This window comes from Sminthopsis crassicaudata, chromosome 2 (genome assembly GCF_048593235.1).
Source record: "Sminthopsis crassicaudata isolate SCR6 chromosome 2, ASM4859323v1, whole genome shotgun sequence".
NCBI classification, from domain to species: Eukaryota; Metazoa; Chordata; class Mammalia; order Dasyuromorphia; family Dasyuridae; genus Sminthopsis; species Sminthopsis crassicaudata.
In genome coordinates this window covers 473,612,814-473,628,374 of record NC_133618.1, presented here as the reverse complement: position 1 = coordinate 473,628,374, position 15,561 = coordinate 473,612,814, and the positions used below count along the sequence as shown (strand labels likewise).

Below are 15,561 nucleotides of genomic sequence, written 5' to 3'. Positions count from 1 at the left end.
AATTTTAGTGGAAATGCACTTTAATAGAGAAAACAGAAAGTTCTGTGATTTCCTAGCTGTGTGATCCTGGGCACTTCACTGATTTCTTTATCTGTAAAGGAGAATAACAATACACATGCTACATTATCTCATAGGATTATTGTGAAAATCAAATGAGAAAATGCAAAGTAACTTCTACATTTGTGCCATTGCTGACATGTGTTTTAAGATGATGAGAAGAGCATGATGAGAACCACCCAGGGGCCTAGGGTTCAAATCCTAGCCCTGATATTAACCTTGACACAAGTCATATTGACATGCTAAGCATCAGTTCTCTCACCTGGAAAATGGGTTTAATAGTTTCACTCTGTACCTCACAGGGCTGTTGTAAGAAAAGTGCTTAAGCTGTAAAATCCTATAGAGGCAAGCTAATATCATCACTACTATAAGCAGAGAGAGTTCTTGAAGTTATAGTTGCTGTTTGGTAAGAGAGGATATCCAACAGAAGTGTAGGAAAATTTTCCTTATGACCATATAGTGATGTTTACTAGGAATTCATGGTTTTTCCACTATAATTACTTCATTTACTTGGTAAAATATAGTGTCTGAGGTGCAACCTTCTGAGATAGGTAGAGAACAAGTCTTCTTAGCTTTAGAGAGGCAGCATGACATGACATAATTAACAGATAATCTTCCTCTGAGTATGATACATACACACCAGCGTGACCCTGAGCAAGTCACAGCACTTCCATCCCCAGACAGCATTCTAAACTGAGAAGTCACAGAGAAAGTGTCATTATAGAGGGAGTTATTTCACTTGAGGGTTCACTACACCAATCCCTCTCATCTCTAACTTTAGAAAAGAAAACTAAGGTTTGGAAAGGTTCACCAAGGTCCCAGTACATTAGCAGAAGAGCTAAATTAGAGAGCAGGATGTCTTGAGCTATGCCATTCTTCAGGAGACAAAAGAACCTGGAAAGCTACCTTAGCCTTCAAGATCATTCACTTGAATCACAGCCACAAGCTGATTCTCCTTAATCTTGCATTTAAGAGAAAGAAAAGTCATTAGGGAGAAATCAGAATTCCAGCTCCAAGGACTTACAAAGAGGAACAACAGGTAAGGATGATAAGCATAAAGGAATGGAATGAGGAGGATGTGAGAGTCCCCTTAGAAAATCCCATTGGAAGCCACTACATTTCATGACTGATTGTGGACAACAGCCTTGGCTTTGAAAGCTAGAATTATCCCTAAGGTGAACAAGGTGGAGCCCCAGGAGTGGCTACAAGGGCTTTGTGATGCTCTTCAGAAATGAACACTGTCAGGGTGTTCCCAGTGTAGCCACTCAGTACTCACTGACAAGCTAACCCACAGGAAGGCACCTTCTCTCCTGCCACTTTTTCATCTGAAGCTCACAGAAGCCCCAGAGACCCCCTCTAGCAGGGGCTGGCTTTGTGTCCTCCTTCTGCCCTGGTTTTTGACCTCTAATCCAGCCATTCTGGAACCAACTGACAAACTTGCACACAAAATTCAATTCCCAAATTAAAGCTCCAACTGAGTCACCAAACCAAAATGGAGATGAAGACCAAGCTCCCCAAGTCCAAAAGATTTTGTCTAGCATGTGTGGAAATATCAGAAGCAAAAGTGAATTTTAAGAAACAAATAATCACAAGAGATAATAGAGTAATAAAGAAAATATCTTCTGGCAGGTGGGCATAAAAAAATATTTTAGGGCATGTGCTGATTGATATTGATAGAATATAAGCTCACTGAGGACAAAGACTCATTTTTGTCTATGTATTCCCAGCACTTAGAATAGAATAAGCATTTAATTGTTAATTGACTGATCTTTTGCCTAAAGCCTATCAAAAACTCACTCAATTCTGAGGAGGGTCTTTTTCTGGTGAATGTTCTCAGTGACCAAAGTACAGATATACTAGAGGATGGTGTTGTACCAAAAAGACCAAGTTTCCAATTCTTGGACCTGGGGAAGAGGGGGGAAAGAGCCAAAAGAAGTCCCTTTCTTTCTCTAAGTTCAGATATATTAGGAGGTTTAACTATATTAGGAGTGGGGAAGTTGCATGAAATTTTTAATCACTCCTCTTTCAAGCTTCACAACCTGGAAAGAATCTCCCTCTATCCCTTCAAAACTCTTGCTCCCCACATTCCATCTTGGGCTCTGCTCCAGAGCAGAATAGGGCAGAAAGGTTGGTTTCTTTAAAAATACACGGAACAATGAAAAGCATTCCTAACTACTCCAAAAAGTTCTCTATTTACTTTGTTCCTGAAGACAGCCCACATTTGCTTCCCTTCTTTGAAAAATGCATCCCTTCCATATAGATCATTAACAAAAGTAATTGGAAAATCATTAAAATATTGTAAGGTTTATTACTGAAATTTTGTTTATTCATTTTTCCTAAAGAAAGTCTCATCAGGACTCATGTGAAGAATCTTGCACCTTGTTGAGATCAATCAAGAATGGAGGTGGAAAAATTTTCCTCTAGTCTCCCTTTCCAGCAGGGGTCAGTTTTTTCCTCTGAAAGTTTGCAGATATTTCTCCTCCATGACTCACGACAGGTGCTCAACATTTCCTATGTTTCCAAAAAGCTGGGAGCAGAAGCATCCATCAGAAGAGATTAAATTCAAAAAGTTTCTATCTTTGAGGGGACTATCATAGCCACTATACAAGACCCAGCAAAAATTTTTGGCAAAATGTTCATAATATTTATGAAGCCCTGTGGAGTATACAAAGGTAAATAAGATGATTCCTGCCCACAGGAAGCTCACAGTTAATAGCCTTCACACCACTGTGAAGATGTTAGTTAAGTGGCATTAAAAAACCCATAAAAGTTCCATAAGGAACCATGTGACACTCAGTCTCTGACAGTGGTACCATGCTGTGTATTCTAGCATTAAGAGACACCCCAAAGCCTGCTTGTTGTACAATGGAGATGGTAATGCCTTATGCACTTCACATAGATATTGTGAAATTCAGATGACATCAGGCTTTGGAAGACAGAAAGTGCTGTTCAGATGCAAGCATTAGCCCCATGAAGCTGGTCTATCCCCAGCCCAGCCTCCTCAATGCCAGTTCAAACAACTGGCCCAGAGTTAAATTTGGGCTCCAGCAAATGCTGCCCTCACCACAGGATTTTTTTTCCTCCAGATGGCTCAGATGGGCTGATGCTGAAGCCAGTGTTTAACCACAGACATCTGATGTGTGCAGAAAATCCCTCTAAATGCTCTCTACCTTCTTCTGTGTCATTTCTGTAGATTATTCCAAGCTAATGTAAAAATTGTAGCTTTCACCGCCTAATGCCATGAGGTACTCATTATCAATTTGGTTAGTGAGTTACTGCGTTGTTTTAAATTACCAGATATCTGGCACAGAGTGGACCCCTTTGATTTGTGATAATTATCTCTCACTGCTGAGCCGATTAGAAAAGCATGATCTTACTGGGCACACACAAAGCTTTCCAAACCTCTTCTCTCCTCTCCTCTCCTCTGTATGCCTTTGGGAAGGAGGAAGTCCTTTTGTTCTAGACCTGTTTTCTCTCCTGTCATGTGCCTTCCCTGCCTGTCACAGGGATGGAAAGCAGCTGATTTGTAAGTCGGTAACAGTTTTGCTTCATGAGCTGATTGGCAGGGGATACTGAACAAGCCCTCAGATTGTAGCCCTTCCTTAAAGACTCAATTTTAAGTTGGAATTAGCACCAGCAGAGAACTAGGAAATTGCATTTGCTTTTGTACAGTCTCCCTTGTCACCTCACCCCTAACACTATCAGCTGAGCCAGGCCCAGGAAATTATATTCTAGGGATAGGAAGCAGTCATCACAGCCCCTAGGAAGGTGACACTTTGGTGTAAAATTGAACAAGTCCTGATGCTCCCTGAGTCTGATCCTGAGTTAAGCAGCATTTCACTCAGGGTAACCATGAAGGTGGCAGGAGAGAGCTCACAGGGATCACCTGAATGGTTTACTTTTCTTCCTGAAGAGGTCTTCGGGAATTTTTCATTTTGTGTACTCATACCTGTTTGCTACACTAAGTCTTGACTTGGAATGGGTTTTTAAAACTTCCCGTATTAAGAAGAGTACACACCACTCACTTTCAGGTCTTATTTTTATTGTCCATAATTATAAGACAGCCTATTTTTAAATTAAATCTTATCTGTTATTGGTATCTGCTGCCAACAAGCATCCCATTCAGTATCTGATGATTAGTGCCTCTTATGAGGGATGCTCAGAACTCAATGGAGTTGTAAGGCTGAGGGCCAAGACTTGTTAAACTGAATCTCCCATACTTTTGAAGGAGGGTATCTAGGGCATTCTAAGGAAAACTGTAGTCAAGGGGAAGGAATAAATTTCGTATGGTAGAAAAAGTACAAGATCTAATTAGAATTAGACAACCTAGATTCAAATTCTAATTGATCTCTATAACCCTGAATAAACCTCTCTAGAGCTCAGTTTCCTTATCTGTAAAATAAGGGGATTAAAAACATAATAATCTTGAAGGTCTCTTCTAGTGTTTAACGTATGATCCATGAAATTTTCTAAAGACAATCTTCTGATTGATAAATATACCAGCTGGGGTGCTGATTTCAGAGAATAGAATAGAAAATTAGTGCTAGAAGAACCCTTAAAGAGCTAGTTAAAACCAATCATTTTACAGAAGAGGAAACTGAGGCTCCTTCAGATTGAGCATCTTCTTCAAGGTCCAAGAGCTAGCAAAAGACAGTTGAGACTAGGAATAAGGAGTAATATGAACAATTTAAGTACTAACAATGAGAAAGCAGTGAGATCCCACTCTCACACAAAACCGGAATTCACATAACCTATGTGATTGTTTTGTAAAAAGCTCTCCCATATCCTAAAGCTCTACACAAATGCTAGCTATCATCATCATCACTGTTATTTTTGTCCAAGGTTCTCCTTTTTAAGGGGACAATATAGCTCTGATTACAGATGGGTAAGATTTTAGTACCTTACTCTCCACTGAGACTAAGTATCACAAGGAAGAGGATAAAAAGAAAAGGCAAGACATTTCCCACTGTCACTCCCATCTTAAGAAAAATTATTGCCAACAAATGGTTAACACACTCCTACACTTATCTGTCTGGGGTTCTACCAAGTACAGAAAAATTGAACAGAAAATGTCCATCTCCCTTGGTATAAATTAATGTTATTTTTCTACCCAGGGATAGTCACGCATGACCTGGGCCACCACATTTTAAAGGGGAGATGAGGAGCTAGAGAAGAATATAAGGAGAGTAGTTAAGAGTGATCACAGATGAAACCAGGCTGAGAGGCAGCTATCTAAAAAAAGTCAAAAGATATATAAAGATAAGGGCAAAGAGGGGTTAAGAATAAAGTCCATAAGATCACAAGGGATAGGCAGAGGAAGCACCAATTTGTTTACCAAACCTGCAAAGGTAAGGGATGAGGGTCAGAAGAAGGTCTGAAAGAATAAAAACAAAATAGTTGTAACATAGCATATTCTTAAGTACTGCACAACATTTTACATTATCTCATTTGAGACAACTCTACCTACTGATTTCTCTTGTGACCTACACACAGCTCCATGGAGAGTCTTGGACTCTCTGGCCAGTCTATTCAACATCTTTCTTGGTTGAATATGATGATGAAAAATCTAAACAACTTCTATACCTATAAAGTAGAGTCTTTGGTGAGGAGGTCTACCCTCTATTGGGAGTCTATACTGCATCCTTGGCTAAGTGCGTCTTTGTAGGGTATGGAGACACCCTTAAGTGTCAACCACAGCAGGTCCAAGATGAATTTGGAAACTCCTTTAACACATCATAACTTCCTATCAATCCCCCTCTCTCTGTGCCTAATATCTCCTTGAACGAGGATTCTCTGTCCTCACAGGGAATTCCAATTCCTCCATTCCTCTGTGCTCTTCCAGGTTTTCATTCCTGTTCTCAAAGAACTTGAGTTACCTACTTCTCCTGGACACTGTCCTAATATCATTATTCCCTGTCCTAATGCTACTCATGCCTCACCAACACCAGAACCTGGATTATTGTCACCATGTACTCCTACTCACCTGCTGCAAAACAGCAATTGTGCTGGGTTTACTAAGAATTTATGTTACATCATCTGAACTGGGTCCTCAATGAAGCAAGGGAATCTTTTTATTCCCTACCTGATTCTCCATCCTACTCCTTAAAGTGGCTATTTCAAATCTAATCACACACAGTTGAGCCTCCCAGACAATCTCCTCCCCTACCTTCTTAGCCAACAATCTCGCCTTCCTTTACTGAAAAACAGGAGAGATCAAAATTCACTGTAAGTTAACTTCTTTTCCTCTTTTCCAAATCTCACAAAATGAAAAATTATCCATGAATGTTTTAAAAATAAAAAAGCTTTGATTAATAAAAAAGAAATTGCAAATATGTGTATATGTGTGTATATACTTGACTTGAGATGGAAAATGCTATCTGCATCCAGAGAGGGAACTATGGGGACTGAATACAGATCAAAAGATACTATTTTCACTTTTTTTCCCTTTTTCCTTTCCTTTTATTCTGACTTTTCTTTCATTACAAATATGGAAATGTGTTTTAAATGATTTTACATTTATAATCTATTATCAGACTGCTTGCTGTGTTGGAGGGAGGATGGTAAGGTGAAGAAAAAATTTGAAACTCAAAATTTTATAGAAATGAATGCTGAAAATTATCTTTACATGTAATTGGAAAAATAAAATGCTATTGAGAAAAAAAACCAAAACACTTTATTTCTATGTATCTATGTCTTCTCCCAATAGAATATAATGCCTTTAAAGGCAGGAACTGTCATATTTTTGTCTTTGAATCTCCAGTGCATAGCATGGTATCTTTCATTTAGTAGATGTTTAATAAATGCTTATTAAGTTAAATTAAAGAAAAAAAAGTAGTCCTCTTCAAAAAAAAGATAGCCTTTCTTGGTGTACCCTTAATCTCATCCCCCACCTTCTCCAGCTTCCCCCAATCCCTTTTTCATTCTTATCTTCATCTCTATTAATATACCTAAATTTTCCCCATCTTTAAAAAAAAACTCTCCAGAATCTTTTTGTTGTTGTTCAGTCATTTTTCAATTGTATCTGACTCTTTGTGAACCCATCTGCCATTTCCTTCTCCAGCTCATTTTACATGTAAGGAAACCAATGTAAATAAACTTAAGTAACTTGCTTAGGGTCACACAACTTATGTCTGAGACTGAAATTAACTTAGGTCTTCCTGATCCCAAGACCATTTCTCGAGCTCTATTCAATGCCCTCTAGAATAGACCATCCCTTAAAGCTACTGTCCTACATCTCTCCTGCCTTTCTCAGCCACACTTCTAGGGGAAAAAAATACATTTCTTGCCTCCACTTCCTCTTATTCATTCAGTCAGAGTTTAATTTTTAAGTTTAATAATTAAGAGTTTAATAAGTGGCAGGTACTGAGCTAATAATAAGCCTTAGGGATCCAAAAAGAAGCAAAAGAGAATCCTGGCCCTCAGGGAGCTTATAAGCAAATCTGCACAAAAAGTTATATATAGAGAATAGATAGGAAGCAACAGAAAGAAGGTATTAGCCTTAGGAGGTATTGCAAAAAGTTTCCTGTAGAAGATGGAATTTTATTTAGGACTTGGAGAAAGCCAGGAGGTAGAGATAAGGAAGAAGAACATTCCAGGCATAGGGGACAGCCAAAGAAAATTCATGGAGCTGGGAGATGGAGTGTGTTGTTCATAGAATAACCTGGAGGAGAGACCAAAAGCGTGACAGGGAGTAAGGTGTAAGAAGACTGGAAAGAAGGGAAGGGAAGGTGAGGGGGAAGGGCAAAGTTATGGTTTGGTTTGAATGGTTTGGAATGCCAAACAGAGGATTTTGCATTTAATCCTGGAAGTGATAAGTAGCCTTCAGAGCTTACAGAATAGAAGAGTGCCAAGCTGCACTTTAGGAAAATCACTTTGGTGCTGACTAGAAGATGTACTAGAACACAAAGAGACCTGAGGCAGGCAGACTCACCAGCAAGCTATTGCAATAGTCCAAGCATGAGTAGAAAATGGTCTGTATGAGGATAGCAGCAACTATCAGAAGAGAGAATGGGATGGGATGGCAGATGGCACAGAATAAGGGGAATGAGAGATAGTAAGAAATTGAGGATAACACCTAGATTTCTAGCACATGGATTCTCTTCATTTTCCTATTTACCTGACCAGGTCTTTCCTGCCCTGAGTGTAACCCCAAATTGCTATGCGGGGCCCTCTCCCCTTCTCTCTCAGGAAGATTAGTGATCACACCTGATGAATGTCAGATCACTACACCTTAGTCCAGACTGTCCCCTTGAGCTCCAGTCACATTCATTATCTAAAGGACATTTCAAATTGTAAATCTCATAAGCATCTCAACTAAAGAAATTAAATCCAGAATTAAGTGTCCCCAAAAACTATATCTCTTCCAAATTTTCCTATTTCTATCAAATGCATCCCATTATCCTTCTAGCCACCCAGTTCACAATCCTGTTATCCTCTATTCCCCTATATCAAATCAGTTGTCAAACCTTGTCAGTTCTATTACCACTTTTCTCTAATCCAACTCCTTGTCTCAACTAAAAAGAGCAACATTGGTTCACATCCTCATTCCTTTTTGCCTAGACTCCTACAATAGTCTCCCATTTAGCTTCAAGTCTCCCCTTCTACTAATCCATCTTCCACACAACTGCCAAAGTGATTTACCAAAAATGTACGTTTCTCCATGTCATTCTACTTCTCAAGAAACTAGAGTGGCTCCTCATTACCTCCAGGATCTACTAGAAATGACCCTGTTTGGCATTCCAAGATCTTCATGGCTTGCTTTCAAGCTCTAATATATGTACACTAGAGCCCAAGAGCCCATCGAGTCCAACCGCCTCCTGCCACTAATAAGGAAATGGAGGCTCTAGCACAGTGGTCCTCAAACTTTTTAAATAGGGGTCCAGTTCATTGTCCCTCAGACTGTTGGAGCACCTCACACTCTGTCTCCCCTGCCTCAGCCCAGTGCCTGAAGTGTGTGTTGCTAATGCGAGTTTAGATCGAACGTCACTTCGGGTCTGATTTTGCCATAGGCGGGCCACATAAACGTCCTCAGCGGGCTGCATCTGGCCCTCGGACCGTAGTTTGAGGACCCCTGCTCTAGCAGATAAAAACACTTGCCAGAGGCAAGTGCTAGAGATGGCACAGGAACCCAAGCTGTCCTTACTGACTTCTTGAGCATTTCCTCTCCCATCTGGAGCTTTTACAATGGCTGTCCTGCACAGCTGGCATCTCTCCTAGTTTCTTTCAAGGATCAGCTCACATGCCACCTTCTACAAGTCTACATGATGTCTTTACCGATTTCCCTAGCTATCAGTGCATTTCCCCCAAAGTTATTCTGAAATGATGATATATCTAATTTGTGTGTATCTAACTATATATGAACATGTTTCTTCTCAATAGATCATAAGGTTTCATTTTTATTTTGTATTTCCAGCAGGTAGGACAATGCCTGGCGTATAGTAGGTACTTAATAAATGCTTAATTGAGTCTCAAGCAGCCCAGTAAGGTAGATACAAAATATATTATAATTGCCATTTTATGGATAAGGAAATTAAAGTTCAAAGAGTTGCCCCGAATCACATAAGTAGTAAATTCAAAAGGTAGTTTTTGAGCATAGCACTCATCTGCTGCAAAGTCCTTTTTCATGCTTAATCTTTGAATTCATACCTCTGTGAATGTTAAAAACTAAAAATATAAATAGATTCCAAAAGGTTTAGATTTATTTATGAACGACAAATCCATGATGAATTACTAAGGAAAGCTTAGATATCTGGTGGTATGTCTCATCTCTGAGGAGACAAAGGATAAAAACATAATGGCTACCCCACTGACTGGGAACGCCTATCAGGCATTAGATTCCTGTGCTCAGTGGTCCAGGGGCTGCCTCCAGCCTTCTGTTCTGTTACTATGGTTATCTGGAGACTGAGGCTTTAACAAATGTCTAATGAATGCAGAGGTTATGTGGCCAAGGTCCTATGGTTAGAGAGTAACAGAACAAGACTAGAACTCAGTTCTCTAATGACTTGATACAGGTTTATTTTTCAGATGGCCACCCCCACGACCAACAGAAGACAGGTCAATCAGAATAAGTGAGACTGTTGCTTATCCAAACAAATGGTGGCTCCTCCAACACCTAAGCTTTTGCTCTACAGGCAGGTTGGCTGGCTAACCTCCATGCTCTGTCCCCACAAAGGGCAGCATCCTGCTGGAGACAACTGGGTGCTCTTTAACAAACTCCCATTCTCCAGTTGAAATACTGGCTATCAGCTATACTTGGCAAAGGGGAAAGGTCAGCCATTTATCCTATCTTAACAATAACAACTCAACATTTCTATTGTACTTTATGACAGAACACCTTACAGACATTCTTATATAAGCTTCATAGCCTCCTTGGCCATAGTCCAGAGAACAAAATCTTTGATTTGGAATCAGAGAATCTGGGTTTGAATCCTGCCTTGGCCCCTTATTATCTATCTGTATGACTTCCAAAAAGTCACTTGTAACTTCTTGGGGCCTCAGTTTCCCCATGTGTAAAATGAGAAGAGACCAAGATCAGAGATATAAAGTGACTGGTTCAATATCACAAATAGCTAAGGGGGCACAATCAGGATGTAGCCAGGTCGCTTGACTGAAATACTATTCTGAGTGTTAAGTAAATGGCCCATTATGGATGGGTCCCAGTCATGCTTCACGTCCTGTCTCAGCCAAGCTCTTACCATTCATTTGCTCAGAAGACCCTGCCCTCGAGGTCTGAACTTTCTTTGTTCTTGAACTTCAGCTCTGGGGCCCTGAATGTCCACACTAGTGAATATGTCTCATGGCTTCCTGAATTCAGGCCATGCTTTGTAATCCACCCAAGCCACTCTTACAATCCACCTTTCCTCTGCATCCTCCCATGTCACTGGCTTTATACATCTGGAAGCTGGACTGCCATTATTACTGAAAAGGCCATGTCAATCAACTGCCAAATGGCTCCACTCACCATACCTGTGACTTCCCAAACCCAAACACTTTTCTCCCCAATATGTGTTCTTTGCCTATTAGAATATAAGACCCTTAAAGTTAGGGACTATCTTTGCTTTTGTATTTATATTCCTAGAGCTCAACACAGTGCTTAGCACATGGCAGGAGCTTGATAAAATTTTTTTTTCTTTTTTTCATTCATTTACTATACTTGTGTGAAAGGGCATTCAAAAAAGGCAATTTTCACAAATTATTGATTCAAAAAAAATAATTATACACACACACACACACACACACACACACACACACACATATACATATGACTACAACAATGTAAACTAAAGATCCACCAAAAAAATTAAACTAAATTGAACAATGTAATTATAACAAGCAGTCTTGGTCCCTAAAAACGTTTGAATTAAGAAAATAAAAATGTACTTTCTGCCCATTGATGTAATGGTTGATTATATAGAATTTTTTTTCTCTTTTTTTTAATCTTTGTTGCAGAAATGACTTGCTGGGTAGAGAAAAGGGAAAGAATATATTTAGAAATGACAATGAAATAAAAACAAAAAGTATCAATAAAAATATTTTTAATCCTTACAAATTCATGTTTTCCTGGTATATACAAACATAATCATAAAACAACAAGAAAGCAAACTTCTTCATCCATGGCCTGCTCTCCTGATCTCCCATGAACCTTCACTGACTCACCCAGCTTAATCCCAACACAAAACTACATACACACACACACACACACACACACACACACACACACACACACACACACACACGTTAAAGGACCTTACTTTCCCATCCAGGTGGCATGGCTTTCAGGGAGCCTGGGAACAAACAGGATAGATTTTCCACAGTCAACATCAATGACTCCAAAACAGCCTGGCTCTGTGACACCAAAAGCCCAGTGAAAGAAGGATTCCTAGGGAAAGGAATGAGGACAGAATATTAGTTATGGAGTGAGTCAGCCCAGGCCAGCACAGAAGCACACAGAGTGACAAAAACTCTCTTCGTGTTGGGCTGAACACCCTCCACAGTCATCAGACTGTTAAGAGCTAAAAGCACACTCTCATTTTAAAGTTAATCAGTCAACAAGTATTAAGCACCTTCCCCACACCAGGAACTAGGTGAGGTTCGGAGGGCACCAGCACAGAATGAAAGACCTACACTCCTATTCTGCCTGGAGCTCAGAGAGGCAAGCACCTCGGGTCTAGAATGAGGCTACTCTTGTTACCCTTTCCAAAGCCTACCTTTCCATCAAGGCCTACTTCAAACTCATTTTCCATGAAGCCTTCCCCTAATCAATGAAGCCCTAAAGAATGACTCTTCCCTTTGGAAATCCTCTGGTCTGTACTATACACTTGGCAATCAATCCAATACTGCCTTTGAACATCTAAAATGATACCATGAATAGCCATGGTAATGTTTTTGAGTGTTTCTAAGCCCTAGGAAAGCAAAAAATAAGTTAACAGTTGATGTTTAAATAAAAGCTCTTAAGATTTGCAAAGCAAATATATTCCATATATTATCTAGATTTCTCATCTGGGCTTGCCACTACTTAGCTGTATGATTTTGACTAAGTGTCTCAACCTCTCTGATCCTGATTTTCCCCATCTATAAAATAAGGAGAGTCAATGATCTTTCACATGAGCTGGTCCAAAAGAAACAGAGCTAGGAAAGCAATTCAAAATGCATAAAGATAACAATATAAATGGAAAGAACAGCATCAAAAATCAAAATAATGCTACAGAATTATAACAAGCAAGTGAAGAGATAAGAAAATGCAGCTTCCTTCCTCTTTGCAGAAGGACTGGCTGATGGCTGGTAAGTTTTTCTAAGCTGCTTTTTTCCCCTTTTCTTTTTTATTCTTTACTATGAAGGCTGGTTCTCTGGATAGGGAGAAGGGAAGGAATATATTTGTTAATGAAGGTAATACAAAAACAAAGTATCAATAAGAAAATTTAAATATGAAGGAAATTATTTTGTTTTTAATTTGTATTTCATAATAACAATAATAGCCATCATTTAAATAGCAAGGATTATAAAGCATTGTACAAATATTACCTCATTTTATCCTCAGGTCAACCATGGAAGATAAGTGCTATTATTGTCCCCATTTTGCAGATGAGGAAACTGAGGCAAAGAGATTAAATGGCTTGCCCAGGTCACACAGCTAGGAAGTATTTGATGCTGGATTTGAATTCAAGTCTTTCCGATTTCAGGCTCAGAATTCTATCCACTACATAACTGTTTTGCACACAGTAGGAATGTAACGGATGTTTAAAAAGCTGCTAAGTTCCACAAGGGGTATATTTTACTCCTCAACATCTCTCCCAAAGAACAGCTAATTTCAGAGTCTTACACCATGTATATACCTATCGATATGTGGCAAATATTTGAAGACTACTGCATTGACACAAATCCATTCTTAGCTTACAAAAGAAGATGCAACAAAATGTGGAGCTTCTTGCACACTAGCAATTTGAATACATGAAACTATTTCACAGAACAATTTTTCTACTTAAATTTCTCTCCAGTCTCCATCAAAATCACCAGCAATAGGCGCTCTCATAGCTTTTGGCCACAAATGCTAGGGAAATAAACTTTTTAAATGTATAGGAATACTGGAGTTTCTGATTTAAAATAATTTTTGCACATTATCAAAAGTATATGCTCAGCTGAAAATGAAACTAAAATACTGGAAAGGTAAAATTTGTGCAAGAGTCAATAATCTTTCCTCAGAAAAATCATTTAATGGAATGTCCAAGCTTACAGCTATTCAAATGGACAAATGACAGTCCAGAAAAGATCTCCAAAAGTCAAAGTACTTTTGATTCCAAAAATACCTGGCAATTAGTTCTCCAAAAGACTTCTTTTTAGTAGCATTATCTAATACTTACTGAACTGCAGCAATGCTGAACAATCCCAAGAGCAGATAGTACACACTGCACATGTAAGGAGTCCAGGAGTCAAGAGTTTCTGCTGACTTCCCCTGGAAGGTTAGGGCTAGGAAGGTCCTTTGAGACATTAGTGTAACACCTCATTTTACAAAGGATGAAGCTGAAGCCCAGGAAGGACTTTCTCAGCATCTGATGAGCCCTTGGAGTAGACGCTGTTTGGTCCACACAAGCCATGCCCATAGCAAATATGGGATGATCAAAGAAGGCTTTGAAGACATCTGTATTTAAATTACCTGCCTGGGCAGATTTAAATATGGCCTTTTCTAAAGGCAAAGCAATATAATGAATCCCAGAACATTAGTCTATACCTATACAATCACAAAATGTCTCAGTGTTGGAAAGATCCTTCAAGGCCATTTAATCCAATTTTAGAGTTCTCTCTAAAATATCCTCCCTAATGAATCATCAAACCTTTCCTTGAAGCCCTCTAGTAAAGAAAAACCTACTGCCTACCAAGGTAGCCTATTCCTCTCTGGGAAAGCTTGGAATTCTTTAACATCAAAACTAAATTTGAGTCTTCCTGATTCCTTCTTACTTTGCCATCCAGAGTCAGTAGAACAAATGTAATCTCTCTTCCATGTGATACATAACTACTAGAGTATGGTCACTTCACCAGTTTCAAATCTACCAGTTTGTACTACCACCTATTTCACAAGACTAGAAGTATAAAAAAGGCGAGATTTTTCATCTGAAGTGTGAGCTCCAATTCACTAGTAATATAAATGCACTCAGAATCAACTGGATTCTGAAAACATACACCAGATATGTGGCTTATGGGAACACAGCATAGGATACTGAGGCTTTGACATAAATGATCTTTTCAACCAATGAACTAAAACCTATGCATCCAGAAACTGAGGTCAAGCAGAAGGAACAAACACCCAGAAGACAAATTAGACCTAATCTGCCCTACTCACCTGTCGGAAAAGAACCCCAGTATCCGTGCAGTACCTATTCGTCTCCTCCCCTCCCTGCAGGAGGACCAAAGAACATTTCTGCACAGCTGGGTTCTTCCTTAGACGATCACATAGACGTTTCCTATTCAAAGAGAAGAGGGCCACTGGTACTCTCAGGGTTTCATTTCCAAGCCAAAATGCAGGTCTGAAAAAAAGAGAAGTCATCCCAGTTACTGAATGTGCCATGCCTCCCCAACCACCACTTGTTGAGTGATTTCTTAGATTTTAACGCCACATGCACACAATGCACCTGTACAAACAGAAAAAGACCTATCAATATGTGGCAAATATTTGAAAACTACTGCATTGACACAAATCCATTCTCAGCTTACAAAAGAAGATGCAACAAAATGCGGAGCTTCCTGCTAGTGTGCTAAGTACATGCTTCAAAGGTAGGCCCCCTTACTGATGGCTCCCAAAGACTCCCTAAAGGGCTTCACTTGCTTGACTGTATGGACACCAAACAACAAGTAAGCATTTATTAAGCTCCTTCAATGTGCTACAGATTATGCTAGATGCTGGGAAAGCATAGGCAGAAATGAGACAGTCCCTGACTTCAAGATGGTTATATTCTACCAGGGAAAATAGCAGAATTTCTCCACTTTGCAGCTGCTTCTTTGCCTGGTTTCAAC

At 39.4% G+C, this 15,561-nt stretch overlaps 1 protein-coding gene across 1 annotated transcript in view; it reads right to left on the bottom strand.

Annotated features, from left to right (window-relative positions):
* The window catches only part of PEPD (peptidase D), a 253,098-nt gene that overhangs the window by 220,373 nt on the left and 17,164 nt on the right, over positions 1-15,561 (bottom strand). Inside the window, exons 2-3 of the mRNA XM_074293218.1 lie at positions 14,891-15,074; positions 11,808-11,935 (exon numbers count right to left, since the gene is read on the bottom strand). Of these exons, the coding sequence (XP_074149319.1) occupies positions 11,808-11,935; positions 14,891-15,074 (312 nt within the window). The remainder of the gene's footprint in view (positions 1-11,807; positions 11,936-14,890; positions 15,075-15,561) is intronic.